The following is an 18,842-nucleotide window of genomic DNA, read 5'->3' as shown; positions in this document are numbered from 1 at the left end:
CTCAGATGCAACTCTGAAGTGCTGTCTCTGAAAACACGTGTATTACAAATAACCAGATTTCTCTCTTGATTTCACTTTGAGGGGTGAAAACAAGAGTGAGCCCAGGGAAGCAAGGTACTGGTTTCTTAGAATCAGTACAGCCTGAGGATGTGAGAGGCCATTTTAATGTCTCTTGTCTTGAAAGGCAGAGCTGTAGTAGGAATGACCAGCTTTTTCCCTTTAATTGGGGATTTGTAGGGTAGTTTAGAAACGTAAACTTGCATCTTTCTTGGTTATATTTGTTATTCCTGTATCATGTATACTATTCAGAGGCTTTCTGAAGGTGCAACAGAAATAAAGGCTGTCTGCGTGCATGGCTTGGAAAGGAGCATGGAACCGTGGTGGTGGTGTGGTGTGTGGTACTAATGACCATCCCCTCCCCTGCAGCCATGCTGAAGCTGAAGGATGGGCTCGGGATAAAATGGCTGGGTGGCTGTGTGTGTGGTGAGGTACAGGGAGAGGGCAGGAAAGAAGCTGGAGGCGATAGATCCAAGTTTTCTGAATGCCCCAACCTTTTTGTACTTGGAATAGTTGTCCACGCTGGACAAAAGCGATGAATTCATTAAGCTGAATGCGTAAATAGTGGTGAGAGTCCCAGCTTCCAGGAGAGATTTCAGTAGTTTAGTGGCTGTTGATGCTGCAAGTTCATGGTTCTTGTCTTCAAGACGTGTTATGCGGCACAACCACAGATGATGATGTGCAGTTATCAGGCAGCTTTTGTATAGGTGGGGGTCTATGAATAGACATCTGAAATAAGAAATCTCTCCCCACCAACTCCAAAAACTTTCTTCTCGCTCCCAGTAAAACAGCCACGGTGCTTTTCCTCAGTAAGAATGTTTTTTTCACTTGCCTTAATATCCTGTTTCCTTTGCATGGAAACATGCAGGCGTGTATTTTGAGGTAACTAAGCCTGAGTTTGGTAAAGGTAAATGTAAAGCATTTTGTATGATTTGATCTTGAAGGCTCACAAGAGTGTATAGGGTCTTCAGGAATGTCCCCTTTCCTGATGGAAAAGGGGTTGTCTTGTTTTCTGGGGTGTAACTATCACATGGAAAGCCTGAGTTTGATTCTGGCTCGTGGTGTGTGCTTGTTGCTTGCTCTGTCTATAGACATCAAATTTTCCGGAAGATGCATAGCTATGTCTCTGATGATTAAGTTTGACTCAGTCAACATTGAACAGACTGATACTCTTCCTTAAGCTGTATTGGAAAGAAGAATTTATCTCAAAGATCTTTGTGAAACTTCTCAGAAATCAAATATTTTTGACACTTTAAGCTGCTAGCAGAAAACAGCTGTTCCTACAGCAGAGCTGTGAAGAAATGCTTACCCTCTTAGCACCCAACCTGCCTTTTAAACAGCTGCCTGCCTATATAAACTCACCAAGAAGGAATGTAGAGATGCTCATATCTCCTTTTCTCAGAACGTCCTTCAAATCTTACAGTAGAGAAAACTAACAAACTAAACCTGTGTAAATGTTTAGTAGGACTGCATTGATTACCTCCCTTTTGCAGTCACCACGCTTCTTTGCAGTAACGTATTCTCAAGCAGCATTTGTGAACCTGACAGGGATGTCATTGACAGCAAGGGCAAGGGTGCTGTACTGAGCTTGCTCTGTGCAGTTGTGGCTTTTCGGGAACATGTGGCTTTGTACTGCTCCCATGCAAATCACTGCAGGATTGAAATAAATGAGAACAGAGTGAGGAGCACACCAAGTGCTTTTGAAAATCACATGCTACTTTGTCAAAGCCTGGGGCTGCCACAAGTGAGACTCTGCCAAGTACAGCTACCAAGAAAATGTAGTCTCCTGTCTAGAAGAAAATCTAAAATGCCCATGTGAAGGTTAAATGCTTCCTGTTGTGCAAAACTGCTCCAATAATGCGAAAAGATGGCAAAATACAACCTGTCCAGAGGCAAAAAGTGGAGCAAAGCCCTTGTGGCTGGCTTGCCGTGTGTATACAGCACACGTGTGTATGCAGCAATGCTCTCTGCCTTGTAGGGACTTGGAGGTGCTTCACTTCCAGCCCTCTGCTCAGACATGATCACCTGCTGCAGAAGGACACCTGGACAGCAGTGATCTGCGGGATTGAACGCAGCAGTTGGACAATAGTAAACTCTCATCTTACCTCCTGCGGCAGTGATTTGCTGCCTGGAACAACTGACTGAGCCCCAAGGACAGGCTGTAGACATTCCTGGGTCTTTACACCCTAAAGCTGCTGTGGTTTGCCAGCGTGCGTGCTGGAAGGGGCTGTGCTAAGGCAGCTGGGAAGGGAGCGGTGCTGTATTTCGGGGAGCACTGCAGGGAGGAAAAGCATCTCTTCCTTGCAGTCCTAGGAGGTGAAAGTTCTGGTTTTTAGCGGAGCTGTCAATTTTGCACTGGTTGCCTTTTCTTTTGCATTTATAAGGTTGGCTCAATAGTTGTCACAGGACTACGTTAACTCCTCCATGTGTCTATGAGAGACTGTAGTGAAGGGCTTATTCTTCCTTTTCCCTGTTTACTGCCATCAGCCTTTCTCATAGATTCCAAGATTGCTGTGGCTTTGCTTGGGATTTCTCAGGCAGAAATACAGGTTTACACTGTGTAGTACCAGCACATCAAATCCAGTATCTATACACCTGTCTCCCTAATTCCTCCTTCCGCTGCTGACATCCATCCTCAGCATGTCACCTCGAGGTCTAACACATCCACCCATGCTGGGGTTGCTGCCCTGGAGCTATGGCGTTTGCTGGGGTGTGCATGGTGGGCCTTGGGGGTTTCTCAGCAGTCATAGCCCAGCTACAGCTTCTGTGCTGCCAGCGGCCAGCAAGCCTGGCCGAGCGATCACCTTTACAGCTCTCTGCAGTTACCTGAAGAGGAAAACAGGATTTCTGGGTTTTCCAAGCATGTGTTTTTCCAGTTTCTTTCACAAGTCTTGGTGCCCTCCCTCTTTGAAAGAGCTGCCCTTACTTGTTTAACCCCAGGGTCTGAAGGTGGATTCTTCCTTCTGCCAGCTGATGCTTGTCAGACTGAAGCCTTCTCTGCCTGCCCAGCCCTTCCCAAGAGCCTTCTCCAGCTAGCTGCTGCCTGTGCCCATGCCGCTCTGCCTATGGCTCCTCGGAGAGGCTATGTACCACCCTAGACAAAAGGCGGCGATGCAGGGAAGTAAAAGGCTTTTTATGGCTATGTCTGAGGAAGGGGTTTGCTTTCTCAGGGTAGGTGTCTGCGTTCACAGCTGTGAGGGGGAGTAGCTGCCAAAGTGTATGCAAAGTGACACCCTGGGGTGTCGTGGTGGCCTCACTTCTTGCTCTTACATTCCTGCCTTGACATGACCACAGGCAGCTTTATAAAGTGAAGGCAGTGCTAATAACTAAACCAGCCTCTCTCAAATTTAAGTCTGTAAGTAGCCATGCTAAATAAGTTAATGAGCAGTACTGTACGTGTTGTGCAGGGAAGCAGTAATCTTGGTAAGTGTCATTAGTGCCTGTGGATGAAAGGGGACTGCAGAATCGTTGTCTCTGTTACTTGGAGTTTCTCAGCCTTGACCTATGGACAGTGTTCCCACCCCTGTGACCAACAGTGTTCCTGGGAATGTCACCTGCTTTGGTCTGTTCTCTGTCCTTTACTACGTTCCCCCCTTCTGTTTTTTGTTCATTGAGTCTACTCTGTACGTTTCCTCCTTTGTAACAAAATTATCAGAGCCTTATCAGCTTCAGTGCTGTTCTTGTCAGTCTCTCTAATCAGTCTACTCTTGGTACTGCTCTGCTTTCTGCTGCAAGCATAGCAGCAGTTCACGAAAGGAAGACCTCAAGATTTGCGAGTTGGGCTTGTAAAACCCAGCCTTCTCGATGGATATAGTAAACTTCAATTGTTGAAAGTCGGAGAAGGTTACATGCTGATGGAGGAGCTTACACGAGCACTTACTTGCCCCATATGTCTAAGCTTTTGCCCTGTACTAAGAGAAGTTTGAGAATACGGTGGGCTGCCACACATGGGTGAGAACAGCAGATGGAAAGCGAGGGTAGCTGTCGTACAGTGGGGATGTGGTCTCCTCAAGGGTTTTGCTCTTGTAGTTTTGTGCTGTGTGGGTGCAGAGCACGTTTCCCACACCTTTGTGCACAGCAGTCTCACGTAGCCTGAATGCAAGACACAACAAGCATGTAATGCCTTCTCAGAGAGGCTGGGTGAGGAGGAGGAAGGTAGCAGAGGTGCAATTGTGGGGCTGATGTCGGGCAGGGCGGTTGTTCCAGCTGCCTACGTGTTGTGCGTGTCGTACACCTGGCCATGCCAGAGACTGTCTGCAGTCACAAAGGTGTGTTCCTGAAACCATCCTTCAGCCCTCGCCTCCTCCCTGTGAACCTTCCTCTGGTGTTACTGCTGACAAACCACAGCCTGCAAGAGGTGCTGTGAGTGAAGCCACAGGAAGCAGTTTTAGCTGCCTGGGTTAGATTATGTTTTCAAAAGCACCTGATAGCTTTGGAAAGTCTGTATTTTGCTTAAGTGGTTTATAGAATCTGATTTCTTCCTCACAGTCCCAGACTCTAGATGATGGCCATGGCTGCTGTGAGCACGAGGCACTTAGGTGGTCAGGGTTGAAAGTGTGGGAAATCAGAGGCTCACTCTTGGGGGCTTTAAAGGAGAGAGGAAGAGACAAAAAGGTCATGAAAAACAGTATGATTTTTTTTCCCCCCCCATTTAGCAGTTTCTAAGTAGCAGAATCACACTTCCACTGGGGATGATGTTTCCTGGAAAAGTTGGTGAGTGTACTTGTGCTGCTGCTACTAGTAAAAGCACTGAAGAGCTAAGAAGTTGTTAAAGTTATGCTGACAAAATAAGGAGAAACCTTCATAAGGGGAGGGAGAAATCTTGGGTGTACTCTGTTAGTGCACTTTGGGTTGCAAGCATTTCAGTTGCTGCATTTTGTTTTTTCTCTTTCCTTTTTTCCAGTTTTAGTGAAACACTCAGATATGTTTTAATGCTCAACTGACTTAAGGCTGAAATCATGAAGCTCATCAGAGCCTAGAAATACAGCCAGGATGTCCATGTGCAGAAACATCTCTGGGATGTGCTGGTGGAGACTGAGCAGTCAGCTGAAGTTTCCTACTTAATGTATAAAAATCTTGTCAGGGAGTTTGGTGATCCACTGTTGTTTACTTGATTTTTGTACAGTGGTTTAGTGAAATGCTGGTCACTGATAAGCTTGGGCCATAGTGGTTTTGTCATTTTCTTGTAGTACCTAATGAAGGCAGTAGCATGTCTTTCATGGAGTTTTTGGCTGTTGGATCAGGCTTCCATAAGTACTAATGCTGTTAATGTCACCTTGCTAGATGGTTTAATGCGTTGGTGTAATTCCTGTCCAAAAGGAGAGAACTCGGCTCCTTTTCTGTAAGAATTAAGGCTTTTCAGTACTCAGAACAGAAAGACCATATGGGTAAAGTTTAGGCTGCTATTGGTGTCTGATTAAATATTCAGCTGCCTCATGCATTAAAATGTTGTATGTCACACTTTAGATTTTTAGATCTTGGTTGCACAATGCTCAGGCATCTTCGGTGTGGATGTGGACTATATTAGCAAGCATGGCAACGCAAAGAAATTGGCTTATTTGTCTTCAGACTTGCCAGCTGCTAGCATTTAACCCAGAGGAGTTTCTTGCCAACAGTTGGTTCTCCTCTGTGATTCTACCACCATCTCTTTCTTATTCAGGCAAGCTAGTAAGACACTTACGTTAGGGTCTGTGAGCGCTTTCCTAGCAGACAGCAATGGCCAAGATGAGCAAATGCTCTGAGTTGCTTATTGTCAAGCTGGGAAGGTAATGAGGAGTTTTGGCCAGGTGTCCAAGCAGACTGAAATCACTTGAAACTCTTCTAAGCCACAGCTTCTTCTCAGCAGTGAAGAAATCCGGATTTTGCCACCGAAGGTGTAACCTCAGGGCTGATAGTTTCTCTACATCATTTTCAGGCAGTAGAAGCCATCTGATGCTGTTCATGTACATCCCGGTGTGCTTATGGCTGAAGGATTCTGCCATGTCCTCCAGCAAAAGCCTGTCTTGCGAGCAGCTGGAAGCTATACATACAAAGGGTGTACCAACTCTCTGATAAACTTACTAGGAGTAGGAAAGCTAATTAATCACTCATTGAGTGTGCATTCTAATCAGTGCGGTATAACGGAGTGCTTTGTGCTTTCAGCAGTTGCAGACACTGAAGATCTTGTATAGCTTTCCGACACTGTGGGGGCAAAGGATAAGCCCTGTTTTATAACTAGTGAAGCTATGGACTGAAGGTGGGCTTTTTCAGGGGTTCTCATTCTTAGTCCAGCTTTACTGACATTTCCAAACCTTCAAGCTAAATGCACTGACTGTCAGAAAGCTGAGTCACAGAAATATATAGCACCTGTCCTCAACTTTTGCTAGAGTGTCCTTGCGAACCACAAACAGGCAAGAAAACACAACAGCAGTCCTGGGAACCAGACCTGTCACCATTCAGAGACAGGCTGTCCTGAAGATGTTTTGCCTGGACCTAGTTCTTTGATTCAATGTGTATTTTTATGAAAAGATCATAACAAGGTTAAGACCCAAGGAAGTCAAACCTTGATATGTCTGTTTATGTTGAGATCTGTAAGTTAAAGTGGACAGAAGAGAGAAACGAAAATTGGAACTCCATCAGATATGAAGAACTGATAAATGACTTCCAAGCATTAAGTGCTGTTTTGAGACAGCTGATGACTTCAGAAAGAAAAGATTGGGTCAGTGTGTTCTTCTTGGAACTTGTTTTTTTTTTTTTTTTATTTGTTTGTTTGAAAGTTTTATGACATGTTGAAACACTGTATTGCATAACTCCTTCAGCCCTTCCCTGTTGCTTTCAGGGTTTTGTTCTGCTTAGCTTTGTATATAATTGTGCCTGTTAAGCTCCATTTGACTGGTTGTATTCATCAGTTACCGAAGACACAATACTAAGAATAAACTTCACCCTTTGCACCCTTCGTCTTCATGCAGTGATGCATCTCTTTTAGTGAATGAATAATGGTGTTGTGATGCTCTGGAAACTTAAATAAATATATACCAATCACTAAAATGCCTTGTATTTTGATGTGAGGAAGGGGTGGGAGGTCAACAAAGAAGTAATTGTCAGATGTTTTTGATAATACTATCAATATTAGCAGGAAGATAGTACATTCAGTGGTTTGGCAAGCCTGACAGTGAACTAGGACCCTTGTTGGACTGCCTGGGCAGTCTGTGTACCCAGGGGAAAGCTGGCTTTTTTCCATCTCTGGAAAGAGATTTGGGTGAACATAGAAAACTTAAACTGTTTGGAGTTTACATTTCTTCATGAATTTGCAGGCAAGCTGTGCCAGACAGGGTCTTAGGCACGTACTGTGGTGAGATGGACCATGGGCATACCTTTCTAAAGGCAAAGATCTTCAGCTCTAAGACAGGCCTGTGGTTATCCAGCAAGTCCAGGTGAGGCTGTACTCTGCTACTTGGCTGAGCAGTGCAGTCACTGAAGGCTTTCAGTGACATAGGGCAGCCTTTCAAAACAAGTCGGTATGTATTTGTCCCCTGGGATGGCACACAGAGCAAGGTCAGGTTTGTGTTGCCAAATTAAACTTAAGATGGAGTCTGTGGGGACTGAAGCAACCGTTCTGGATTTCTAAAACCACTGGATGTGCTCTCTGTGTCCCAGTGTGAGAATCCCTTGTTATGTAGTCCTTGCCACAGCCTCCCCATACCTCAGGGCACTTTTTCTCCAGTTGCAGTACTGCTGTGGTCAGAGTCCTGCCTCCTCTAGCTCCTGATGCTGATCTTTGGTCACTGGCGTCTTCTGTCACCTCCTCAAGGTGCTCCAATGGCTCAGGGGCAGCTTGCAGTAGCCCTTCCACAGCAAACGAGATACATAAAGTTAGAACGAATACTGCTTTCCCAGGGAAGATAGCAGATAGCAAAACACATTCTCCCATTATGGGTGCCCTACCCTCCCATACTGTTCACGTTTGTCTTTTTGTCAGACTTGTGTTGTCCACTGGAGCGTTTGGCAGTGTGCAGGGACCAGCTTTGGAAGAAGGACAGGCTGGTGTTTTGAGAGCTCAGGCGCTCTGGATAACGGCCAGGCTCAGTGCACCCTGGGGAGCAAGCTTGGCTGAACTTAGGTGGTGTGTCCTGCACATTGCAGCACATTTTGTTGTTCTGCTCGTTGACAGAGAGGAAGAGACTGTAGCCACATGTTCTCTTGAGATACCTTGTCAGTTGTTTGTGATTGACCTTGACCATACAGCTGCTGATTGTTTAGAGCTCACCTATAAAAATAGGCTCTCTCAATTACATATTCAAATAAATGTAAAACAGGCTGCCAAGCAGTGCTACAGTTGGATGCTTATGGGCCCAAGCGTGGAAACTACATGTGCAAATTGGGTTACTGCCCTCATGACCTGTTTGTGTCTTTGGTAGGGTTGGCAGTGGGGCTGGCTGAAGTTAGTCCTCCTGGAAAGAGCTGCAGGGCAAAGGGCATCATTAGATGGGAGGGATAAAGGATGGCTGAAAGGCTGGCAGGCCCAGTCCTCAAGCCCTCCTAGATGTTTGTGTGCTTATTACTTGTCAGCTGCACCTCCATTGCCATTAATTACTTTGAGTGAAAGGAAACACATGTCCAGGTAGCATTTTCCTCTGTTAGAAAACAGATTTAAATAATTGTCACCTTTCTCTTCTAGAACGTTGATTAGGGATTCTTCTCCTTCTCATTTTCTGACTTCTAGACTTAGAAGGCAAGCCCTCCTGGGGTGCCTTCCTTTAAAAGACATTTAGATGGATTGATATACGGTTTCCGGTGCTAGGTACGTGAATGTTTTCTGGATGTCCTTGAGGTGGGGTATCATTTTCATAGAATGACGTGTAACTACCCTTCCCTCTCATGTCACAGGCAAGAGGGACTTTAATAAAACTGATCACTGCCTTGGAGCTTACAGGGTGAAATCTTTCTTCATCCACCTGAAATATTTGTGTTTATCTAGGGAAGAAAAAAAGAAAACCAACTTTGCTTCTGTCTGGCTTGTGGGCAGTTTTTCCGTCAGCTTTGTGACATTTCCAATGGTTTATTGCAAACCAAGACATTTTCGTGTCCATTTGTAAAAACTCTGCATAACGAATAAGATTTAGTTGTTGATGTTGTAAGAGTAGTTGTCAGACCTACTTCAGTTGCTGTGCGAGCTGGCACAGGCAGGACGCAGGAACAAACACAAAACCATGGATGATATGCAAAGAGTAAATGTATTTTTGTTACCTTGTGGACACATAAGTGAGAATGCAGGCACTGTGGAGCTCAGGCCTTGCTAGAGGATCACCAAACCTGCTGTTTTTGACTGTTATCAGGGATTCACGCAGGCGTAGTTTACCACTCTACCTTGATCTTTCACACAGCAGGGCAGGAATCTCAAGCATGTTCGATAAGGTGCCTCTAAGTCTATCACAGGCCTATGTTACCTAAACACAGATGTTCTACTTGTTAAATACACAAGACTAAACAATGATTAGTATGATATACGTGTTTTACTACACCTCAACTGCAGGTCGCTTGAGCATGTTTACAAGCCTCTCTGCTATTCTTCTGTTATTTTCCCACAGTTGCCTAACGTGATGTAATGATAAAAAGTCAATGGTGAGTGATCTTCCAGAGGACTGAGTGCGTTTCCCCCCCTGTCCCCCAACTCTTTTATTCCTCTGTAAGGTCTTCTTGCTTTGCTTCTTTTTTATGGGACTTTTTTTATGAGTGTCTGACAGTGTTAGTAATAGGTTGATAGGTTCAAACCTGTTCCAGGCTTAGGACAGGGGATGTCGTAACACATATACTTTCACACATCAAGTAATAAAGCAAGGGGTGTCTGGGTCGATTAGCTTTGTGGATGATTTGTCTTCGTTGGATGTGAGAGCTGTGGAAGGTCAAATATGTTTTACAGTGTCTGCCAGCTTCTGGCTGATCCCCATATCAAAACTGATTGAGAAAACCTCAAAGCCGAGACGTCTGGTTGTTCCTAAATAACCTGATAACCCTGTATCCGTGACGCTATCTGTGCTTGGGGGCACGTACCTGGCTTTCTCCTATGACTTGCAGGCGATGCTTTCAGAAAAGCTCAGCAGCTACATGTTTTCAGTAAAACCTGGTGCTTTCCTCTTGTAGGAAGTGTTTTAAAACTAAATTGGGGATCAGTGCACCTATCTTTGGCTTTGCAAACAGATTCGCCTAGACCTGATGTCTGCATGTCACTGTGAGATGAATCCTGTAACCGGAGAGGTTTTCTGTTTTCCTCAGAGCAAATTGGAGCCCTGGCCGGGCAGCACATCGTGCATGTGGCCTGCGGAGAGTCTCACAGCGTGGCACTCAGCGACCAGGGACAGCTCTTCTCCTGGGGCGCTGGCAGCGAGGGACAGTTGGGTCTCACTACTATAGAAGACGCAGTGACGGTACCAAGGTAAATGTTTAACAGCTTCAGGTTTCCTTAAGGGCAGTTCCTTGGAGGGGATGTATCAAGGGTTGATCGGTTTCCAGCCTGGAGCTGGTGGGAGCACTTTTGCTTAGAAGGGCGGTAATTGGGCACTTCTCACATAGGGATGTGAGAGTGATGCCTCCTCCTTTTCCATACCGTACTGGTGCTCCTTGAGGCCCCCTGGGAGTCGGACGAGTCTGCAGGAGGTTTGGGCAGGACAGGCCTTCTACCAGTGGGTGCTTCGGGCACAGAAAAGAAAATCAGAGCGTGATCGGCTTCCTCAATGAAAAATGCCACTGTGTTTTGTACAGAGCAAGGAGGTGTGTGAGGGAGGACCCAAAAATAGAAATGTTGTGTGTGATATCCATCTCTATTTCAGTCCCTAGGAAGTCCTCTGAGATAGGAGATACATTTTAAGAATGGGAAAAAAAAATATGGCTGCATGAACTGGCACCTCAGCTCTGAAACTCTTTTGCAGTGTTGCCTGCTAGCAGCAAAGCGACTAAGCCAGCCTGCTGCAATTATGAATAGTGAATGTTGCTCAGAATCTTTAGGTCTGAATGTGTGCTCAGAAACACAGGTATCTTACCTGTGTCAGAGGTAGGGTTAAGTGCAAGGACATGTAGATGGTGGCAGTGGCAGACATCAAGACTCCTCCGTACAAAGCAGTTCACAGATGATAAGTCTCAGCTTATTGCCATAATAAAGATAACTGGTCTCTTTGCACATAATGGTGTTGTATCACGCTACATTAGTAACAGATGTAGTCTGTCTCGTATTCAGTCTGACTCTGCAGAGCAGAGCAGTGCAGAGCAGAAGTTTGGGACATCTGTCTAGGGTGGCTGTCATTGTTGTAATGGTATTTAAAGGAAAAGAGTTTCAGTCAAAAACCATTGATGTTTGAGCTGAAGGGCCTGTGGGAAGACAGTCCTTAACTTGCAGGTGGCTCCAAAATAACAGAGAGATGGGCTCACATGCCAATGTGATAGTGCCATTTTAAAAATAACATTTTTGTGAAATAACTCGAACCTTTGACATGCTATTCTCTGTACAAAGCACTAAAGAGGTTTTGGTGCTGTAACTCATAGTAAGTGCTACACCCTTGTCAGCATCAAAAACGATGCCTGAAAAAGTGTAGTAAGAGAGACACCAAGAATCAGCTATTATCACCATTTCCAGATGGCTGGATTCAGCATTATAGCAGAAGTCATAGTTGGAGTTAGTAGTCAAGTGTCTAATGGTCTCCACAGATTTGCATCTATTATGTATGGATCTGTGTCACCTTCAAGACTCCATTCCTCAGTCTCAATACCATAGGTTATGCGTATGTGTAGAACAAATATCTGAATGGAAATCGTAATTTCGACCTAAGGTGATACTGTATTTGTGGACACTTATTCTAACATAGTGTCTTCTTTAGGTTGATAAAGAAATTGAACCAACAGACGATACTGCAGGTTTCCTGTGGAAACTGGCATTGCCTGGCTTTGGCAGCAGGTACTGTGACATTCATTATTTACTACCAAGATTTGTGCTGTTATTTTGCACAGTGTCCAAGATTGCATATTTCTGCATAATAAACTAAGGACATCCCTGTCCCAGCTGCTTTCAGGCCAAATGGAAAGCTATATAATGGATCAGTTACCATGTTACACACAGGCCACCCGCTGTCTCACTGGTGAATGATGGCAGGAACACTTAAAAGCTTTCTGTCTTGATGTAGAAAAATCTGCGTAATTAATTTTTTTTGTGTTGAAATTATCCTTGGCTATTACTCTTCTGTATGCAACATGTGGATTGTTCTTTGTTATGCTGTTTAAGTTACAGTAGTTTGATGTTGTATTTTGTACTTAGTTGTATGTCTGTTTATTTACCTGGTGGCTTCAGACTATGCTTTTATTTTGGTAAATAATACGTTGCTTGATTTTTTCCATCATAACGCTTGAGTGGGAGCGAAGGCCCCAGCACTGGTTCTTGCTCATTTTGGCAAACTTTCTTTTCTGTTGACCAGCTTTTATTCACTGTTCTCTTTCTTTCCTTGTTTCAGATGGCCAGTTCTTCACATGGGGCCAGAACAGCTATGGTCAACTGGGCTTGGGTAAAGAATGTCCCTCCCAAGCCAGTCCACAACGTGTCAAGTCTCTTGATGGGATCCCTTTGGCTCAGGTTGCTGCAGGTGGAGCCCACAGTTTTGCCCTCTCTCTCTCAGGAGCTGTGTTTGGCTGGGGGAAGAACAGCTCAGGACAACTGGGATTAAGTGATGAACGAGGTATTAAAACTATGCTCCTCGGTGAAACAAGCATGCACTTTTCTGGCCTAGTGTCTCCTTTTGCATTGACAGTATATTTTTACTGAGCAGGTGTGTAACCCTCAGCAACTCCTCTTGGGAAGAGAGGGCAGAGGAACAGTCTCTGGTGGACTCTACAGGCTTTTCATACTTAGTAGGAACAGAAACACTTTTTTTCCTGTTGTGGAAGTGAGGAAGGTCGAAAGAAAGATCCTTCAAATGTGGGTGTCAACATGCAGGCATCATTCTTCCTCCTCTCAAAAATGATTTGTCCATATTTTGTTTGAAGTTGGTGTGGAGCAAAGGTTTTAGCTTTGCTTTTGCCACAAAGCAAAGCTCCACAGAGCAAAGAGAAAAGGCTCTCCCTGCAGAACAGCAGGCGGAACCCATCCCCTTGTTTGCCAACTTGTTTGTGACTGGTGAGCATCCGTATGCTACAAAATGATGGCAATACATAGTATCTCAGTATTGTAAAATGTTGTCTAGTTTATTTGTTCACAATTTTCCAGACACGCAGGGCCTATGGTAGTTTTTTCAGGTGGCCACGTTCAGTGAAGCCTGGCCATCAACAGACTTGAAGATCGGTTTATAAATAAGGCTGATGAGTGGATATGACTAGTTTGAAAAGCCCCAAACTCCTCTGCTTGTTGTTAACACATTCTTAACTTTTTGTAAAAGCAAATGAGTGAAAGATGCTCTTTGGAGCTTCAAATCAACCTCTTCATAATTTTCTGCATAGTTGCTGACTAGCATTAAATATCTAGGCAACTTTCTGAGTGTGGATGTGATACCTAGCATGCACAGATAATTTATTTTGCATGGGTGAGTACATGAGGTGGTGTACACATTTGTAATTGTTAGGTCGCATAATGTAGTAGCATATAAACACTGCTGCAAGAGAAAAGTGTTACCTCACATTTCGTGTGCCTGTAATGGAGTGATGCATTTTGACAACCCGCCCTACCAACTGAGACGTATTTAAAGCAATTGCTCAAACGCAGCCTGTAGTTTAGCAAAAGAGGCTCAAAAGCTGTATGCGTCATTTCATCTTGCTTTGCACTTTTAGGAATGTGAACACAATCGTAAGACTTGTAAGATACCTTGTGTTCTCTCAAAAATGCACCAGGTGTATTCTTTTGTACTTTATGTAAGCTAGAGTTGATCTAGTATAACAGCAGCCATGTTCCTGCCGTGTAGACTGGCAGATAAATGCTTCTAATTTCAACAAAGCTGCAGTTTATATGTGAGAGGTTTGCTTTGACATGGGGCTTAATCTTAAATGAACGTATAAAGGGCACCTGCTTGTGGGGCTGTGTTGGCCAGGAATCATACCCTGCTTACCCCTCGATACATAGCGCTGTAGTAAATACGTGATATTTATGGTAAGTGAATCATGATAAGACAGTGTGAATTATACTTAATGAACATGAACAGCAAACATGAGTAGTCTGCAACACTGTTATTTAAACGATTATGCTGTAGAGATAAGAAGTGTCATTCCTGTCAAAATAAAAATCAGAATGCTAAAATGCAGAACAAAGTAAATGAAAAATCTGCTCTCATTTCTGGATCTGTGAAAATGCGACCACATTCCTTTCACTACTCCGAAAAAAGCACCTGTCAGGTCTTGTGTGAGAGTCATAAAAAACGGACAACTTCTATAGGTAGGAACTGGATTTTTTGTTGGTATGAAGTAAGCAGCTGCTCCCCTTAATATCTAACTGTTTTGAGGTCCTTGAAATGCTCAGCTTTTTTATTTTTACATCAGTAAAACATGTCACCTTGTGTAGTGTATTCATCCTCAGGAGATCCACTTTTAATGATTAGAATGTCAGAGTGAAGGAGACAAGCATCATTTAACCGTTGGCAGAGATTAGCCTTTGCAAGTAGGAGGATCTTCTTAAAGGATGACAACAGAAGGAAGGCTAGGCATTTAAATATACCTATGGATTCAGGTTGTCATGTGTGTTGTGCTGGTGTCTCCCACGTGTCAGGATTGTTCTGTATGGAAAAGATGTAAGCAAGGTTTTGGAAACACGTTTGCGGTCATCAGCGAGGAGTCTGGAATGGAGCATGAGGCTGAAGGTGGGTGTAGCTGGGCTGCACTCATCATACGTCCTGAACTGCAAGTGCATGTTGAGTTTATACAAGATTCTCAGTATTTGCATTCTTGCCCAATTCTGGGCAATTTTCTTTGAGCCAGGACAAATCTTTAAGAATTGGAGGAGGAAAGCAGCAGGGAAGTATTCAAGGATGTGGCTTTTTTTCCGCAGTTGTTAAAGCTTCCATTGCACATGTAAACCATATCTGCAAATCAAACTGCCAGTGGTTTTCTCAGACATCTAGGTTTGCGTTTATGAAACAGCTCCTTTATTTTCTTTGTCTTCAATGCAGACCGAGAATCCCCTTGTCATGTGAAGCTGTTGCGGTCTCAGAAGGTTGTTTACATCAGCTGTGGAGAGGAACACACAGCAGTCCTGACAAAGGTAAAGATGCTAACTTGGGAACCCTGGCTGCTGTCTCACCTGCCTGATGGTTTTGCATTAATTTCCTGCGTAATGGGAGAAAAGAACAGATTGACTTACTGTATTCCATCTGACCCCAGTAAAAGAAACTAAATGAAAAGTATAGTCTTATTACAATTTATTCTGAGGTTCATTGCCAACATGATCCATTGCTGTTCTTGAGGATGTTACTGATCCATGACAATGAATAGTAAACTTCAAGTGAATTGCTCAAAGGAATTACCTTTGAGCAAAAAAATTAACAAACACACCAAAGGGGTGAAAATAGCATTTTGTTGGATGATAAAAAGAGAATGATGTTGTGCATCAGAATAAAATGCAGGTCAAAAGGAATGGGTGTTTCAATGAAACATTAGCAGTCACTCACAGCATTTACAAGAGGTTTGCAGTTCCAAACCTACTGTTTCCAAGTGGTGTATAGTTTAGTGGACAGAGGACAGGGCTAGGATTTGGAAGATCGCTTGCCTTGCCTTTGCCACTTCCTAGGTGTTGCTTCCTTTTTTTGGTGCCTCAGTGTTCTCCACTGTAAAATGAATTAAAACAGCTAACACTGGGATTCCTGTCGGAAAAACACTGTAGAAGATCAGTTATCTAGAAGCTCTTGTTCAAGGAAAAAGGTGACAGTCCTTTTGATCAGCAGCTGACAGAGATGGGTGTAAAGTACCGTGGAAGTGGGTGCCACTCAGCCATGTTTAAACCTGATAGGATTTCAGACTCATCTGGTGATGGTGAGGAGAAGCTGGGCTGCTGTAGACATACCTAAAGATAATTCTGTCATTCTCTGATGGGTGGCAAGGTAACTGTTTGGAAGCTGCATTAGCAGAACTCAAGTTTCTTTTCTGAATCCCTTGGAAATCCCCATCAGTCTCTGCTTAAGCTTGGGCTCATACTGAAACTGGAGTCAGAGGGATGCTGCTGGGTTTTGGGTCCCTAAATGGAGAATATGCTGTTTGATTTGCTAACAGAGTGGAGGGGTGTTCACGTTCGGTGCAGGTTCCTGCGGGCAACTGGGACATGACTCCATGAATGATGAAGTGAACCCCCGAAGAGTTCTTGAGCTAATGGGCAGTGAAGTATCCCAGATTGCTTGTGGCAGGTGAGTCCTGAGTGCGGTCAGAAATTTTCTTTGGTGGAGGTTAATGCTGGCGCTGACCCTTGTAAATAGGGGGAATAGTCTTACTTCTGCGTCCTACATGTCAAAATTAAGTTATTTTAAAATTTACTTCCCATGAGAATTTTAAGGGCCTCTAAAGGAGGTTGTTTTTTTATTGGGGTTGTTCCCCGTGCTGTAACCTGCTAAAAGATATCTTTCCATCTTAGTAATTCAGCAAGATTTTAGAGCAGCAGCCCCTTTGGTCACAAGTTTCCAGCCTCTTTCATGAAAAGAGAGTTAGTAACACTGGTGCTGTGTTGTTGCCAGGCTTAGCAAATGACTAAGCCAGTTCTGTCCGTGAGCCTGATACCAGCCGTATGCTGGCACACGTTGCTCTTTGTCACTTCTACCTAAAGAGCTCCGTGCCGTAAACTGGTGCCATCAGGTGGCAAAAACTGAGCATTGGTGCTAGTGTAAAGATTGCTGCTTTGCACCAGCTTCTGGCCTAGGGAAACTGAGCATAAGTTCTACGCTGCGTTTGTGGGTGGTTTTTGTTTTGTTTTGTTTTTTTCCTTTTAATTGTTAAACGAGGCCCAAACTTTGTACCCGTCTCTGTTACAGACATCACACTTTAGCCTTTGTGCCTTCTTCAGGAATGATCTATGCATTTGGCTGTGGAACAAGAGGCCAGCTGGGAACAGGGCACACTTGCAATGTTAAGTGTCCCTCTCCTGTCAAGGGTCACTGGGCAGCTCACAATGGGCAAATCTCAGGGAAACCTGGTACGTATTATGTGTGATTTGGAGATGCAAATGGACATAAATAATTTAATTTCACCCACAGCTGTCTAAAGATATCTTGACATTGTTCTGTGAAAGTTCTTGAAATAGCAAAAGAAACCCATCCTCCTGTCCCAAATGCGCTATGGAAATTACTGGGTGACCTCTTGCTCTCTCTGTTAACGTGTGCCCTCTCCCTTTCTCTTTTCATGGCAGAGCTCAACATTTGGCAATCTTGAACCTTCATGGAATTATACTAATACTGATTTCTAAGGGCTTTCATTTCTCTTTAAAAGTTCCATTGCAGTTTAAAAATTACAATTTTTCCTTCCTGCCAGGCCCTGTGTATTTCTCAAGAAAGTGCTACAGTGCTTGAATTCCGACTGATTTCTGCCTGGCCTTCAAGGGACCCAGGTGCTCCTTGTAGCGTAAAGCCTGAGACACTGGCAGTGCAAATTTTGGGGAAAAGGCTCAGTAGGAACTTGCATTCGTCAGCTTCTAACACAATGTCTCGTTCTTCAACAGATGCCTGTAAATATCACATTGTTAAACATATCTTCTCAGGAGGAGACCAAACATTTGTGCTCTGCTCCAAATATGAGGTAAAACAAATGAAGTATCTTACCAAGTTTACTCCCCTGTCCCAACCTTCACAATGCATCTTTTTTCTTTTTTTTTTTGGTAATACCTCCCAAAAGTGAAATCTTGCTTTGGAGTCTATTCTGCCTTACAAACCTTTCCAATGATGACAGTTGTTACAGGGATTTACAACTTTTTAGGAGTGTCTGAAAGCTGCCTTCCTTTAGAGGCACGTCAAAGAGCCATTGGGAAGACACTGATTTCAATTTGATGAGCAGGGAGGGGAGTTATTTCCTTTGCAGATTGGAAGCGAGGGACTTCTTTCTTCCTGAGGCACTGGGGTCTGTGTGATTAGAGTGTAGGGCTGTGGACCACATACACTGGGTTTTTGTCAAGATATGCTGGATGGAGGGATGAACGTTGAATTGATTTTTCTCCTTCTGTCTTATTGCTTTCAAGAAGCGTTTGACATACACTTTTGAAGCATGGAGATATGTCTAGAATAAATGTACTAAGCCTGTAGTTATATATGGTGGTATTTAAATGAGCTTTGGTACATTTAAGGAGATGATATTTTGTTTTTTTTCTTTTCTTCTTTTTAAAATGTACTTGATGATGATCTTGGTTTTTTTTCCATGCCTTTCCTTTTGGATTTCTTAGTAGTGCCTCAGCTTCCTAACCAAACCTGTTCAGAGACCACACTAAGGAAGCTATCATTTATATATAGAAAACAGAGATTATGGATAAAAAGGAATTGTTTTACAAGCCTTGTCTTTGCTGAAATCTGTATCTTCTCACAGAATTCCTTGCCTGCTGATGATTTCCGGACCATAAATGAAACACGTTACACCTGTTTAATAAATGATGAAACTATAGATGTCTGGAGGCAAAAGCTTTTAGAAAAGAACAGTTCTAATTCTGTCAAGTAGGTATTGTGGCACTGGACAAGCCTTTTGTTGAAAGTGTTATTTAAATAATTTTGTTGGCTTCCGTGCCATGCTTTCACTTGAAATTTAGCAGCCTTTTCAAGTGTGGTTCTTGATGGTTTCCAAGGGGAGGACAGTTGCCAGTCACAAGGCTGCCAAGTTAGAGCTTC

At 43.8% G+C, this 18,842-nt stretch overlaps 1 protein-coding gene across 7 annotated transcripts in view; it reads left to right on the top strand.

Annotated features, from left to right (window-relative positions):
- Positions 1–18,842, top strand: part of HERC3 (HECT and RLD domain containing E3 ubiquitin protein ligase 3) — a 53,067-nt gene that overhangs the window by 11,460 nt on the left and 22,765 nt on the right. For all 7 annotated transcript variants that reach the window (XM_074589604.1, XM_074589600.1, XM_074589598.1 and 4 more), the window contains 8 exons: positions 10,309–10,468; positions 11,904–11,980; positions 12,531–12,752; positions 15,165–15,256; positions 16,261–16,391; positions 17,010–17,170; positions 17,693–17,769; positions 18,547–18,671. In XM_074589604.1, coding sequence (XP_074445705.1) covers positions 10,309–10,468; positions 11,904–11,980; positions 12,531–12,752; positions 15,165–15,256; positions 16,261–16,391; positions 17,010–17,170; positions 17,693–17,769; positions 18,547–18,671 — 1,045 coding nt within the window. The remainder of the gene's footprint in view (positions 1–10,308; positions 10,469–11,903; positions 11,981–12,530; positions 12,753–15,164; positions 15,257–16,260; positions 16,392–17,009; positions 17,171–17,692; positions 17,770–18,546; positions 18,672–18,842) is intronic.

The sequence above is a fragment of the Larus michahellis genome, chromosome 5 (genome assembly GCF_964199755.1).
Source record: "Larus michahellis chromosome 5, bLarMic1.1, whole genome shotgun sequence".
NCBI classification, from domain to species: domain Eukaryota; kingdom Metazoa; phylum Chordata; class Aves; order Charadriiformes; family Laridae; genus Larus; species Larus michahellis.
Note: the sequence above shows the minus strand (reverse complement) of the source record. Positions and strands in the feature narration are given on the sequence as shown.